Source organism: Mycteria americana, chromosome 3 (genome assembly GCF_035582795.1).
Source record: "Mycteria americana isolate JAX WOST 10 ecotype Jacksonville Zoo and Gardens chromosome 3, USCA_MyAme_1.0, whole genome shotgun sequence".
Lineage (NCBI taxonomy): Eukaryota > Metazoa > Chordata > Aves > Ciconiiformes > Ciconiidae > Mycteria > Mycteria americana.
In genome coordinates this window covers 47,968,463-47,984,780 of record NC_134367.1, presented here as the reverse complement: position 1 = coordinate 47,984,780, position 16,318 = coordinate 47,968,463, and the positions used below count along the sequence as shown (strand labels likewise).

Genomic DNA, 16,318 nt, shown 5'->3' with positions numbered 1-16,318 from the left:
TGGGACTTTTTCACCCAATGGTAACAAGAAGAAACAAGGAGACAATGAGAAAAAGATAGAGAAATGTTAGATACAGTTAATTCTACTAGTAAGAAAGATAAAGTGTTGCAATAGATTGGTCTTTGACTTTTCTTTTCTTCTGGTATTTTCTAAAGGCATGGCTTATTACCTGTGACAGAATTATCATGAACATATTCCTCTACTTCTATTGTAAGAAACAACGGCCATGGCATGTGTCAGTTCCATGTGATCTTTACTATTAAAAGCACTATATATTTCTTTCTATCTGTTTAGTAAGAGGATGTTGATACAAAAACAATGATCAAAGTAAACACAAAACTGCTGAGAATACTCAGAAAAAAAGTTGTTCATAGATTTAAGAAATAAATATAATCTTTTAAGTAACTTGGTAAGCTATACCATGTGTGCACATGCATTTCTGCACAAGTGTGTGACAGAGACAAAAAGATACAAATAGATTTGAATAGCAACACATTTAGATTGTTATTGATATGTTATGAGGATAGGCACCACAAGGAAATACGAAAGAATCATCAAAAGTGTATAAATGAAATCTATTAGTATGTGAATCATGATAGAAAAGCCTCTTTAATAAAAGTAGACCACTGAGACTTCCTCAGGACTTCTATGTATCATATTAGAAGTATATTCACAGTTTTATTTCAAAGTTGCCAATTACTTTAATTTAGACTTTAGTAGAAATCATATCTATTTGATTCTTATAAACATTTATGCAAGCAAACCTTTTATCACAAAAAGTCTGTGTAAAGAACACATGTACAGTCTGACACAACACGGCAAATGTTTTCCAACATTTCCACAGATTTTCTGGATTCACAGAAAGAACAAAGCCAATTGTGATGTAGTTACTCTCTTAAATCATAGAATGGATTTAGTTTCTTTGTTATTGTGCTGGTTTTGGCTGGGGTAGAGTTAATTTTCTTCAGAGTAGCTAGTATGGGGCTATGTTTTGGATTTGTGCTGGAAACACTGTTGATAACACAGGGATGAATGCTTTACACAGAGTTAAGGCCTTTTCTGCTCTTCATACCGCCCCACCAGTGAGTAGGCTGGAGGTGTACAAGGAGTTGGGAGGGGACACGGCTGGGACAGCTGACCCCAACTGACCAAAGGGATATCCCATACCATATAACGTCATGCTCAGCAATAAAAGTAGGGGGAAGGTTGGCAAGGAGGCCACTGCTCGGGGACTGGCTGGGCATCAGTCAGTTGGTGGCGTGCAATTGTTTTCATTTGCATCACTTGTCTTTCTTGGGTTTTATTTCTCTCTCTTTGTTATTTTCCTTTTCATTACAACTTATTATTATTGTTATTATTTTATTTTATTTCAGTTATTAAACTGTTCTTATCTCAACCCATGAGTTTTCTCACTTTTACCCTTCCAATTCTCTCCCCCATCCTGCTGGGACGGGGGAGTGAGTGAGCGGCTGTGCGGTGCTTAGTTGCCAGCTGGGGTTAAACCACAACAGTTATACAAATAAGTGAACATTTATTAAATTATAGAATGATTAAATGCGGTAGCATTCATTACATAGTTTAAATTTGTTTTTCCAATACCCATACAAAGAATCTTAAGAAACCCTAAAAGGAGATTGACATGTGATGAAAAATTTGTTTTTCACCACTAATTTCGTGGGTGTGCTAAAGCACCACCCTTTCCAGAGCTGTCCTGAGGAGCCACCTAGAAACAAAGGAAAAACTATTCTAACTGAAGTCAATAGGATCCACACTTGGAAATTTGACTTGGAACATTCCAAAGAGATGAGATGAAATTTTATACCCACTTTTTATCACATTGGGATACTAAAGGTCAGATTATTATGAGGAAAATTACATACTAATTAGAGAGTTATACAAGCCTACAGAAAACAACTTAAAATAAGAATTAAGACTGGGAACTCTCTGAATCATAAATAAGGAAATGCAATGTCAGAGTTAAATTGATAGTTCTAACTATGTCATGATGGCAGTTGATTTACATATGGTGGAAAAGTCAGAGGAAGGAGGACATAACACAAACACCACCAGAGTTTATAAACTTTCTGATCCATAACTGCCTGGTTTTACACCGTTGGAAACCAGTTACTCTTCGCCGAGGTCTCTAAATGCTCAGAGATATAAAAACCTCAGGTTTTATTTGACAAATTCTCTAGTTTCAGGTGTTTTAATACCTGATTAAATAGCACTTAGCTATATGGCTCAAGCCGAATGTGCTCCCATTAAGCAGGCTTATTGCTAATATTTTTCTGAATAAGCTGTAGTCATTATCAACCAGCGAAAATAAAACAAATTCCCAGATCAGCCCCTATTAGTTAGGCTATTCCATAACAGCAATTAATATCCGTGTAGAATCTTTAATCCCTGAGTGCATTTCTGATTTTAAATACACATGAACAACAGTGAAATGGAAGTCAAATTTTACAAACTTAACTTTCTTGATAATAAGTCAATAAAATGACTTATTTTATTCCACTTATTTTATTCTAAGCGCAGGAAGAACTTTGTGCAATGATGTCATGACATAACTTTCTTTTACACCTTCCAAAGGTATTTCTGGTAAAACTGACATCCTCTGAATGTTTTTTCTGTATCTAAGAGCCAAATTATAAAAGCTCTGTAAGCACCTAACACTTGTCAAGATTATTAGGCCTTTAAATATCCTTTAAATTCTATCTGCATATCTCAGGTATCTAAAACCCAGGTAATCAAGGCACATTTAGATGCTTAATCGACATAAAGAATCCCCATAAAATATTCATCACAGTCTGTATGAATACTTGGTTCCACTTAGATTTACAAAGAGGGCTCTTAAGGGTCCAGAACAGAAACCAGTGTGTTTTTTCATGAACTTCTTTATCTTTTTCTCTCCTGAGGCAAAGTAACGGTGTAAAGTATGGTCTTACACAGTCATATACTAGCAATAATAGGTTTCTGCCTCACACCAGAAGTTTTTCTGAGAATGGCACTATCTTTACAGCACCACAAAAGATGAAAAACATATGACTGGCCCACAGAACTCTATTCCAATATTTATTATTCTATGATTTTATTGACCATGGCCTTATGTTCTGATAAAGTAACTATTGCTACTGATCTTGGTAACTACCCAAACGTTTGAGATCAATTATATCCTTGATCAATACATAAAATATAAAACTACAAAGAGTGAGATAACTGCTACAAATTTTAAAATGAAAAAGGTAAAAATCAAAGAATGAAAATATTAATGCAAACAAGGAAGCATGAAACAATGACGTCCAATAATAAGCAGCAGCTATATGTAAACCAGATGCATACTTCACACATTTCTAAAATTGTGGGTGTTCATTTGCTTATTTGGAATTACTTAGAGAAATGAACAATGTAATACAGATGTCATCATATCGTACTTTAAAAGTGCAGCACAACAGAACTAGTAAGTAAATTAAAATGTTTCCAATTATCATGTTCAAGACACTATATACAAGTAAATAGAAGAAAAAAGTATTTTTCTCTAAAAAGGGTAATTTTCTAAAAACAAGACATAAAGGAAATTAACCCTTTAAAATATTTATTGTCATTTAGTACCTAATGTCTTCAAAATCTTTGAATCTTATCAGTAGAGATTCTTCAGAAGATTGAGCCACATAACATAGCTAATTAACACCATCTAGATAACTGATAGATAACTAAGATACTAATCTTCAAGAAAGAGAATTTGCTATTTTTCAAATGGAACATGAAAAGGCTTCTAAAAAAAATAAAATACATCTAAAGACCAGTGGAACTCCGTCAGCAAAGATGTTACAAATTGCTCCAGGCCAAAGGGGAAATTAGATCTTTCAACAAATTTGAAAACTAAAGACTTCCTAATGTAGGATATGTTTTAAAATAAATCCCTTCCTGACATTATAATTCTAGAATTAATTCCAACTAATGAGCAGAAACTCACTGAAAACCTAGTAATGAAAGTTTATTTGCATGAATGTAATTCTTATTTTCATGAACTGAAGTGAGGCCAGAGAATAATGGCAATGGAAGTAAAAAAAAAAAACCACCCCCAACACAAACAACCAGACTAATTAGCTATGTGAAGGAATAGAAGACAGTAAGAAGGTATTATTTATAGTATTCATAAAATATTAAAAAAAAATTATGTAGAAATTAAATAGTACACATTATTCATGAATGAAACTTAAATGAATAAGACACAAAACACAGATAAAGAGACAATTGTGTTTTAGCTTGATTTTTGTTGGCATTTGACATGATCCCATACAATATTTTCTCCAACAAATTAGGGAAATATGGACTAGATGAATTAGACATTTACAGTGTGGCATTATCACTTGGAAAGCAATACAGTATGTGTAATTTTGAAAGAAAGTTAATATGGCCATGTATTCAGCCTAGGGAATTTTAACAGAAAAACCACAGTTACTCTCTGACTCATGTTTACAATAATATTTGGTCTCATACCTCTAAACAGTTTTAGCAACAGAAATAAAAAGTTAAAAGGATTTTTTTAGCTTCACAAACATAGGCAATAAAACTAAACACTGATATTCATACCGTCATAAATCCATCCAGCAAACCTGAATCAGGCTTAGGAGGTGCTTGCAATCGCTCCATAGACCACTTTTCAATGATAGATGACACCTGGGTATTTTCTGTATTTAGAATTCTGAATCCAGTCATATTAACACCACTATACCGATAGGGTTCCACATCCAAGGCAAACAGGTCCTGAAAAAAATGACCATCATATAAATTCTTTAATACACTGCAATTCCTACTTCAATTGTTAGACCATCTCCCCAGATGAGAGTACTGAAATTTGCAGGAGTAACAGTGCTATACATGCTGGGAAGTATGCTCTGTTTATTTGGGGGCCTGTGTCTATGAGCAAGCAACTCAGCTGACCCTATAGTGGGAGTAAGCTGGTTCACAGAGGCAGAACAGCTCCAACTGCCTTTTAAAAAAAAAAAAAAAAAAAAAAAAAAAAGCCTTTTAGGAAATGCTAAGTCCAGTTGCAGAACTGTATCCACTACCAGTTAGGCTTAAATACTAGAGTAGGCATAAATATTACTATTAATTGCTAAAAATATTATTATTAATCACTACTTCTTTGGCTTACCAGAACAGACTTCAAATCATAAAATAAACAGAACAAGAGTTTCCTTGCACCTGCACTCGCTATGAAGCATGAACATGTTGATCTCTAGATGATAAAGTGGGGGGGAGAGGGGAAATATACATAGCTTTAAATTTAATGAAAAGCATTTTTCACAACTATCAATCATACTTCCAAACATGGACATATCTTTGATTAGGAATTTATCTTTGCAAGAATAATCTTTGCCAATTAATGTATTTTCAATACATATGTATGTATGTGTGTGTATGTTTAGCTCCCCAACACACACAGGCACAAATATAAATTAATAAAAAGAAGAAAATCAAATTTTAGATCAAGCAAGTAAACTCAAAATTATCCCAAATCTTTGACAGAATCCTTAGAAACAATGTAGAACCAGTACTTGACTTCAGGAAACTCAGGTCTAAGATCAAGATTTGAACATGGGAAAATAACGAAATGAAATTAAGCTGATGAAGAAAACAGTCATGACTTACTAGGCCTAGATAGATGCATTATAAACGAACTTTCATTTGGTTTACTTTCTGGGTTTTTTTTAAAATCATTTTAAGTGACATAATCAAGGTTATACATAAGACTTTCCTGTCCTATAACATAATTTTAGTTTCATTGGACATAGAAGTTCTCTACATAATTCATACTTAGTCGTTCATCTCGTTTTTTATTTATTTTTGCTGGCAGTTTAATATATTATAAATTTCCATGAAATGGTAGTGTTAGGTGTAACACTTGCCTGAATCCATTTTTTTTACTGGCTAGAGCTGAAGAATATTAAATATTGTACTATGGAAAATCAGAATATAATTCATTATTCACTGTTAACATCACTAAGCCCACAAAAATATCAACCAGTTATCACAATCACTACCCATTTTTAATTATAGCTAGTAATTATGATACCATTTTCCATATATAATACCTAAGATATGCAGGTGTCAAAATGCTTTTTAAGTTATTCATTTACAAATAACCTAACTCATGTCCTCTTTCTAAAGAAATAAAACATTTTATTCCAAAGGAAAGTTTGAACATGACTAGAACTATGTTACATCTTTCCCTTTAAAAATTATCTCAGTTTTTACTGTGAAAGAAGTCAGAATCTCATATGTAATTATTTAATCCAAACACATTCATGTTTACACTGTAATATAATAAATACACACAACAATATTATGCATATATTATAAATACACACAGGTCGGAGTATTAATGAGCTACTGCATTAGACCCTGAATCAATCAAGAGGAGAATACACAGAAGACTGCTGTAAACACTGCGACTGGAAAATTTATTTGACAGGATTTTCACCGTGTCAGGTAAGAAGCAATTAATATATCAAAACAACTAAATTCTGATGCAAGTTCCAAAGCTACATTGCAAAGTCAAAATCTATCATCCGTTTGTGCACACTAAATTATCCTTTGATAGCTCCAAGTCAGTATAATACTTGTCTCTCCTAAAAAAAAGCTAATGTTCTAATAAGGAAATAAGAATGACAGAAAATTCTGATTTTTAAACATAGCTTTAAGAATAAAAATTAAATGCTGATGGACAGCATACCATTCAAAGAAGCAATTTGCACCATTAGCAAAACGAAAATTAAAAAAAAAAAACCTTGAAACAGCTAGAATCCATTTTGATAGACTAGTGAGGGAAATTCTATTGCATGCAATCCTAAACCCGTAAGTGATAGAACAACTTACCCTTCTAAAATAAAACAGGTACTTGTGCAGGGTATTTTGCCTTTACAGTTCTAATGAACTTCACAAATTATTTTGCTTTCTATTCAACAAGCTATTTCCATGCTAATACTTTCCATGAACTTCCGTTTTGTGATTGTGAGGTGAACTTTCCATCCTACCACAAAGGATTAATTTCCGTAAGGACTTAAACATGTATGTGATGTTAAACATAGGTCATTTCAAGCATGGTTTTACCAAGGCACATCTATCTCATGCTTGAAATTACTTGTATTTTAAGAACTTTAATGAACTGCAATCTAAATAGGCAAATTTGAACACAATAGAAAACAGAGAAATGTGCACAGCTATAGTTTTCTAGAGTACTATTTTACCAACTTTTAAACTGTTTCTTAGGCTGTGGTGAGCAGCAAAAAAAGGTCTTCACATACATGGTTGTTAAGTTTTGTAAGAGCATTCACATTTTAAATGTTCATTTATTGTAAATGTTAAATCTGATGGTTCCAAGAATGATCAAATTCCTTCTTAGTTACTTTTACAACGGACACCAAAGAATATTGCAGAATTCAAGTGCCTAAAAAGCTCATGTGCACTGTTAAACAAAATGCTCCTAATATTCACACCAAATTATTCAGGAATCATGTGACAGTGAAGAATTACCTTGTAAAATGTTGGATTAAAAATATGGAATATATGAGTAAGTTTAAAATGTCATAATCTTCACATACAAATAGCTAAAAGAGAAAAAGGACAAAATTCACAACATAAATAATCAATTCTGAACTATATACTTAACCCTGCTTGAAAGTTAAAAACTTCAGTGCTACAGAGTCAGTTGCTTTTTCAGGTCTATCGGTTTCCAGGGTGCACTGTCGAACAATAATTAAACCATCCTGATAAGTTTTCACTGAAAGTAAGAAAACTCAACACAGAAAACATCTTGTACTCACACCCCATTCCAGAGAGACTTTTTTCACTTTGTCAAGTAATATAATTAAGGAAAGTAACATCTTTGTTAGATGTCATCAGTATGTTTTTGTAAGCCACTTACCAGTGTGGTAAAGATATAGTGATAGTATTCTGTCATCATTCCCATAGCTAAAGCCTTAAAAAAATAAACAAAAGATTAATGTTTCTGAGGTTACATAATACATTTTTATCACACTTACATGGCAAATGAAAAGCTGCAAAAGAACACTACTGGGATCAGACTATAGGGTTGGTATTATACTAAAATTAGGTCAAGCAAGTCATTTCCTAGCAGTTAGAGCAGATTACTGACTATTAAAGGAATTTATGAACCAGATCTTCTGATAGAAAGAATATTATTAGACTGTTTAGTGCAGTAAATGTGAAAGAGGCTTATAGTTTTACATACTAATGGATGCATTAAGTTGCCACAAAAAATTTGAGTCGACAATATTTTCATTCATTATTGAACCCTTCCCTTAAAAAGAATAACCTAATAGGAAATATTTTTTTCTACTTTAATGAACAATACCATGCATTTAAAAGAAGGACCCAAGCTTGTATTATATGTGTATACATTTTTCCAACTATGGAAGAAAATACTCAAGTCAAGTTTTGAACGGTGAGATACATATTACTTCAGTAAAAATGAAGAACAAATATTCACAGTATTACTCTATAAACTCAGATATCGATCAAGTACCTTCATCCGTCTTGCTAACTATGTAATACAAATAGTTTTTGATCAACTGTGCGTTTTAATATGTTCATATGTTTCTCTTAACAGAACAAGAACAAATATTTGTAGATACAATTTTAAAGTAATAAACTATGGATGTCTCATCACTCTTATTCATTAAGGGCATTTTCACCTGAAAAGCGTGTATCTTCATGCTCTGCACAAAAGTTGCCTTAGACTAGTATGATTTATTAAATCATTTTACTATCTACAGTGATTTTTTACCTAATTTTAGCACCGTAAAAAGGTACACAAGTAAGCAATATTCTCTTCCTTTTCAGGAATTATCAGTGGAATTCTTTGCCAAGTCGCTACCAGTTATACCTCCTTAAACACACTGAAGGCAACAATTATACAATTGTCATAATACCAGAATTTGCATACAAAATAATTATCAGAGTTCTGAAGGCTGTAGGAGCCTTTTTACTTGTGACATTGTCTGAAAAACAATCAAATTACTAGCCTATATGTTCACAGAATCACAGAATCGTATAGGTTGGAAAAGACCTTTAAGATCATCGAGTCCAACCGTAAACCTAACACTACCAAGACCACCACTATACCATGTCCCTAAGCACCTCATCCAAATGTCCTCTAAATACCTCCAGGGATGGCGATTCAACCACTTCCCTGGGCAGCCTGTTCCAATGCTTGATAACCCTTTCAGTGAAGTAAAATTTCCTAACATCCAGTCTAAACCTCCCCTGGCTCAACTTGAGGCCATTTCCTCTTGTCCTATCACTTGTTACCTGGGAGAAGAGACCGACCCCCACCTCTCTACAACCTCCTTTCAGGTAGTTGAAGAGAGCAATAAGGTCTCCCCTCAGCCTCCTTTTCTCCAGGCTAAACAATCCCAGTTCCCTCAGCCGCTCCTCATAAGACTTCTGCTCTAGACCCTTCACCAGCTTCGTTGCCCTTCTCTGGACTCGCTCCAGCACCTCAATGTCTCTCTTGTAGTGGGGGGCCCAAAACTGAACACAGTATTCGAGGTGCAGCCTCACCAGTGCTGAGTACAGGGGCACGATCATTTCCCTAGTCCTGCTGGCCACGCTATTTCTGATACAAACCAGGATGCCATTGGCTTTCTTGGCCACCTGGGCACACTGCTGGCTCATATTCAGGCGGCTGTCAACAAACACCCCCAGGTCCTTCTCTGCTGGGCAGCTTTCCAGCCGCTCTTCCCCAAGCCTGTAGCGTTGCATGGGGTTGCTGTGGCCCAAGTGCAGGACCTTGCACTTGGCCTTGTTAAACCTCATACAATTGACCTCGGCCCATCGATCCAGCCTGTCCAGGTCCCTCTGCAGAGCCTTCCTACCCTCAAGCAGATCAACACTCCTGCACAACTTGGTGTCATCTGCAAACTTGCTGAGGGTGCACTCAATCCCTTCGTCCAGATCATTGATAAAGATGTTAAACAGAACTGGCCCCAACAATGTTCTTTCCCAAAGAAAAGTTAAAAGCTGAAATGAATTTGAAGTATCAGCTGCAGATAAGATTTTATAATATTTTAGACAAGAATTTGACAAAAACTGCAACAACACTTTTCCAAAGGATGCCTATACCTGTGTATTTAGAATTCCACAATAATATTTAGAACTACAGTATAGTGTGCCCATAGTAATTTAAATTATCTTAAACATAGGAAAACTATTATCTCATGAGAAATATTACAACTTCATTAGAAACTGTACAACTACAAACATTGTTAGCTTTTTTAAGAACTTTTTTTGTCATTGTTTTTAAATAAAGCCAAGATATCTTCCTCTATATACGTAACGCATTTGCAGTCACCTATATCTTAACTGCTTATAATCAGGTATTTCATACTCCACAGAATCTCTACACAAGAACATCTTACACATGTTCCCAATTCTGCTATGTGCTGGTGTTGTCTCTTTTCCAGGTCTTCTTTGTCTCACTTTCCCTACTTCTCAAAAGATCCCACTCCTTTTTCCTCTTCAAAACATTGTCATTTCTCTGCTCTCATTATTCCAGTGCATCCCTAACCTTTAAAATCATGTCTGCTTTCCCCGGTTGCCTGGTGATATAGTTACCACTGAGATTTGCCTTAATTTAATTATGCTTGTCTGAATGATGGGGTTTTTTTTCCTTTTCATGATGTATTTTTGGCCAGAAAACAGTAGTTGCCATTTCACTGGCCTCTCAAGGTACTTTTTTTCCTTTATTTCCAACTTGTTTTCTCTTCCACCAACTTCATTGTTAATCTTTCCAATCATCCTCTCAAGAAGAAACCCCCTGTCACATCTCACCAAGTTCATCCCTCCATTACCAGAAAAAATTGGTTAATTAATAGTTCACAAATTAATATATAAAGATCTTTTTTAATGATTTGTCAGCAAACACTTGTAAACACTATATTTAGAACAATATCACTAAATAAAAAATACAGTCGTAACATCCACTGTGTCAGTTTTAACAGCAAGAGCTCACATTCAGCTGCAGAACTACCAATTTTAGACATATTTAAAGCATTGCAATATCGGAGCTGAAGGGAAAGCTAGAAGTCTACAGAAACTGTATAAAGATCTAAATATTCATGAAAGAATGGTTCCTGTATCTTCCCTTCTATAATCTTTAGGATGAGCAGCGTACTTTGATAAAACAGTTTACAATTTGATTTAAAGAGGATGAACGCTCACTCTTGGATCCTGGGACATGATTAAAGATATATTGCTTTTAATTTTGTACCCATTTCCCTCTAGTAATGTGTTTTACACAATGTATACTGTGAAAGAAAAGTTTCCTTTCACCTAAAAACTACTAGGTACAGTATAAATAATGTACCTTGATGGAGTTATTGTTAGCACTGCAGCTTTGTATTGCCAACAACATATTTTCCATCTGCATTTTTAAGATGTTAAAATAATTAAATGTACATTTAATGATTTGGGCTAAACAATTAGACTAACTAGGCTGGCTCATGCTTAGCAAAGAGCAAAAACCACCAGCAGAGGTTTAAAATTACTAGGAATTAATAAAAGCCTATTAATCAATGAATAATAAAGCAAAGAAATAATAGTAAACATGTATGTTTACTAGTAATTTTAATTGTACCCACAACAATACCCCTAAGTACCTTTAATGAAAAACATATTTTCAAATCTTAAATACATTTTGTTTTCAATTTAAACCATAAAGACTGCTAGCAAACATAATATAAACATGAATTAAAGTCACTAAAAGCTGTGCATTAGAAATGTAGAATATTGTTTTGTTTTAGGTATTTTTCCTATCCTCCTTATTGCAAGTCATAGTTCAATTAAAAAACTATGCGTAAAATGGCCTCTGAGCATAAGGAATTGCTAGACTTTGGAGCTAGCTCACTAAACTAAAGGAGACACACAAAGGCATGGCTTTTATTCATACTTCAGGGTTACAGTAAGCTTTTTTGAGTCACATCCTTTGTATACTGCTATATTGCCACCTTTCTCTTGGAAGACATCACTGGAATCTCCTTCTGCAATATAAAGCCAGTTAAGTATTTGGGATTCTGTTGTATCTCACCTACTCATCTTACTTGTACACAACAAAGCAAACACTTTCAAAGCACCTACCCAAATGTATTCAGATGTTTTGCAGTCCTATTAGTAGTGCAAGGAGAACATGGCTCTAAAAGATACCTGTTAGTTCTGCCCTCTCAGTGGGACACATTAATGTGGTCTGTTGGTAACATACTATTCAAATATCACTACCTGATTAAGAGTACAGAATTTAGAGCCTTCAATTTAAAAAAAAAAATCTTTGTTATATAAAATAACACTAATAAGCAAGCATTTAAAACATCAAGCATCAATCAGTTAAAGCATCAATTCTCCAAAGCACCAATTCTTCATAGTTGAAAAACTGATATACCTTTTCCCCTGTACATGAACCAATTAATCTGTTTCTTTAAAGAAACATAATGAAAGCAGCTACTGCTAGTCACCAATAAAATTATCTCCGAAATCCTTGGCTGATTTTCAGTTAGCCCTCAGTAAAACGGACACACAATTCCCCTGCTTGTTAAATGCCATTAAGTCTGGATATTACTTTTATTTATTAGGGATGAAAAAGATTAGGCCATCTAAAGCAAAATGAGGATTACCTGTTTCAAGATGCCTGCTGCCATTTCATGGCTGCAGTCAAAGATTACATGGAATTCTTTGCCTCTTTTCATCTCCTTTAGCAATGGCTTTGCATCTTTCGTGTCAGCTGGTAATTGACGGATTTTTAGTCTCAGGTTGTATCGTGATGGAGCCTTGATGAGCTCTTGTAATCGAATAAGGCCTTAAAGAAAACAGAGCAGTCAAAAGAAAATAAAATTATCAAAACAAGAACCTGAGCTGCTAGCAGGACAACTCACTATAAACATTCAAAGTTTCCTGACTTTTTCTCCTTTCTCAGTATGTTGCAACTGATACACAAAAATTTTATTAAAAAGAAAAAAAAAAAAAATTATTGGCACTCACAATACTTTCTTATAACAAGTCTTTCTTCTTCCTTAATGTTAACAGACAGTAAGCAGCCTCAGTTAGGATTACCTTAAGACAGACAAGTCTTCCTTTAGCATTATCATGCAACTATGACATCCCTCTTCAAAGAATGTATATAATTCTAATTTAATTAAAGCAATAACCCATACCAATAGTTTGTAATCAGACTAGCCAGTCTCTTAAGTAATCTATCAGGTTTACATATAAAGTTGTGAATCATTTCAGCACTGTAGAACACTCTCACATAATTCAACATAATTCTCAAATAATGAGGGCATTATTTGTTTTTTCTTGATTATACAGGTTACAAAACACATATATGCAGCAGCAAAGAGGCCAAATAAATGACTCATGCCATTGCATTCATCTTCAATACTCCACAATTCCATTTTGAATTACTTTACTTTTACTATGCAATTAGATGCAGTAACATTTTTCCAAAAATCTTATTGTTCACATCAGCATAACAGTATGTGGTGTGGTTTACAGATCACTGATGGGTCTGTGACTAATATTAAATATTAGGTCGTTTAACTGTATTAAAACAACAGGGTAAAAACAGGTCTCAAAGTAGCAGTTTATTTCTGTGTTAGCAAAAAAAAAAGATGTATTCTGCCATGCTCACTTCCTTCTTGCATTGGAGCATGCTCCACTTAGTGGCAGTCACAAGGGTTACTGTTCATCATTATGTTTGCAGCACACATATAAAATACACCCAACTGCCAAAAAATGGAAGCTCTGCTTGGGATTTCAGTTACAGCAGGATCCAGGTGTAAATGAAGTACTTCTAAAATCTGAAATAGCTCACTTCAGTACATCAAAAATACTAATGGAGATGACTAATTGCTATTTCATTATCATCACAGGCAGCACTGCCTAGTATTAAAAAACACTGGTATTTTATTTTATCTCTAAATATTCTTCCTGGTTACAACTGGATGTCAAAGCTGTCTTGATTTCAGGAAATGATGTTCTCTTAATGTAACATGGAATCACACTACAGCATCAGTATGAAATTGTGATAACCTCTGACAGAGGATTTAATACAACCTTTTTCCAACATACATAGTTCTTTTAGTAACATTATGCTGAGAGATTTTAGTAACACAGTTTTTGCTATGAAGCTTTTAGATTGTAAAAACCTTAGCTCTAATCATTTCCAGCAGAACCAGACCAGTAGAGAATATAACTGAAAGATAAAACCAGTCTCCTCTATTTCATCATTCCCCCTTTTTGGCCCTGCAAAGGATCCACATTATTTTCTCAACAGTTTCTGCTGAAAGTAGCTGGAGCAGGAATTATAGCTTACTATATAAAACCTTCCTAAATTAAGACTGCAGGTGTGGAGATCTGGCAGAGGATCCCAGTAGACCTCTTAGGCCTAAAAACAAAGCGGGGAAGGACAACCTTGCTATTTAGTCAATTTCGGAATTTTTTCTTCACTCACAAGTCTATGTCACAGATACAGTATCTCACATTTCATCACAGTTTCTCAGTAATACCCCTATCACATACAAACATTCTCAATAATGCGTATATTGTTCAAACTGAGACACCTAAATAATCTCTCCAATTTCCATCTTCTAAAAACATTTCTGTAGGATCTCCATTAACTGGTAAAGTACTGAGAAGAACTAAACCCAGTAATTCAGTGTGGGCTGACATTTTCCATACCAAATTATAATGTGAAAAATGCTAGTGGTCTTTTGTACATAACATAACAGCATACCAAAATTTAAGGTCAGAGTAAAATGTTTTAACTCAAGAGGGGATAAAAAATAATTCCACGTGTTCCAGATTATTTGTCATTGCTTGCTAAAAGAAGACAATTGGAAACTTTTGTGCAGCGCAAATAGCTTGTAAATAATTTTGACTCCTATTACATTATATTTAGCAAGTCTAATTTTAGACTTGTCCTGCTTTCTTTGCTTCATTTTGTTTTGCTTGACCTGCTTTGAAAAGGAAATAAAAGCCACCATTAAAGAATCACAGAAACATCACTATATTTACTGGCAATCTTTAGTAGAAATGCTGAGGGCAGAACAGATATGGAAACTGAATTACTCTCATGACTAGACCTGGTCCCTGCTTGCTAAGACACAGAGAAGTGATAGCTAGGGTATACGTGACTTCTGAGTAAATAGCAGATGTAAGTCTACCTGGTTGTGAAAACTGTATGTTAGAAACTAATTCAAATTTAAAAATTTACCTTATTTACCTCAAATGCTATGATGATATTTACATAAAATGAATTAATGTATTTAATGGAAGCTTAAATTGATTTAATACTTGATTTCTAAATAATCTTGAATAAATATACTTAAAAGCTATATAGAAGAGGTGTCTTTTCTAACTTAAAAGGTTATACATCTACTGCATATTAGTACCATTCTCAGATGATCTGGGATGATTACATGAAAGTAAAGCTTTGACATGAACCACATAGCATACCCCATAGCCATTAACCACCTTATCAAAAATAACTGAGAGTAACATGTCAACAAAAACACTTAGGATTGTCCTCAAGTCTTTCCCATTTCCCTAAGACTAAGAAAAATAAAGCAACTAGAATGTATGCCCTTGCGGTCAAAAAATTTAGATTATTTCAGGCTGAGGGAAGGACCACATTTCAAAGCAGAGCCTTTCTCAAAGGCAAAGTCCTGCCAGTTGCTCACTTGCTCTGATACCCATGCACTTCCACTTAAGAACGGCAAATCACACGAGTGGCAATATGGGACAGGTAGTATGACACACTCTGCCAGAAAAAAAGAAATCCTGGCTTTTGATGCTCGCTAGTCAAATATGACTGAGAAGACAGACAGAAAGACAGTCTTTCTAAATAGCCACGTTAGTTCAAAACAGATAGTGCTGCAAAATGTGTTGCCATATAACAGACAACAGTATCCAAAGCTGATGTATGTGCTGTCAGTATGTGAACTAGAAGCATGCATCTATCTGAACTACTTACATCACATTTAAGAGCAAGAAGACAGGGGAAAAAATGGCAGATTTGGGGCGGGGGACAAGAATCTGAATGTCCAGACATCTTCAGGACCTTGTACCCCTATGTATTCAGATATTAATGGGGACTTCTGGGATGAGCTGTATTTTAACTTCCAAGAAATATTTAGTGGAAAAAGTTCTATGTCACAGTGAACATTTGCCATGAACCTTCAGTCACTCCTTGCAGCAAATCATCACAACTAGAAACCACTGTGAGTATAGGAGATTACGACAA

At 34.5% G+C, this 16,318-nt stretch overlaps 1 protein-coding gene across 1 annotated transcript in view; it reads right to left on the bottom strand.

The window, feature by feature from the left end:
* Positions 1 to 16,318, bottom strand: part of GRIK2 (glutamate ionotropic receptor kainate type subunit 2) — a 445,724-nt gene that overhangs the window by 258,555 nt on the left and 170,851 nt on the right. The window contains exons 5-7 of the mRNA XM_075498454.1: positions 12,693 to 12,874; positions 7,931 to 7,984; positions 4,594 to 4,767 (exon numbers count right to left, since the gene is read on the bottom strand). Of these exons, the coding sequence (XP_075354569.1) occupies positions 4,594 to 4,767; positions 7,931 to 7,984; positions 12,693 to 12,874 (410 nt within the window). The remainder of the gene's footprint in view (positions 1 to 4,593; positions 4,768 to 7,930; positions 7,985 to 12,692; positions 12,875 to 16,318) is intronic.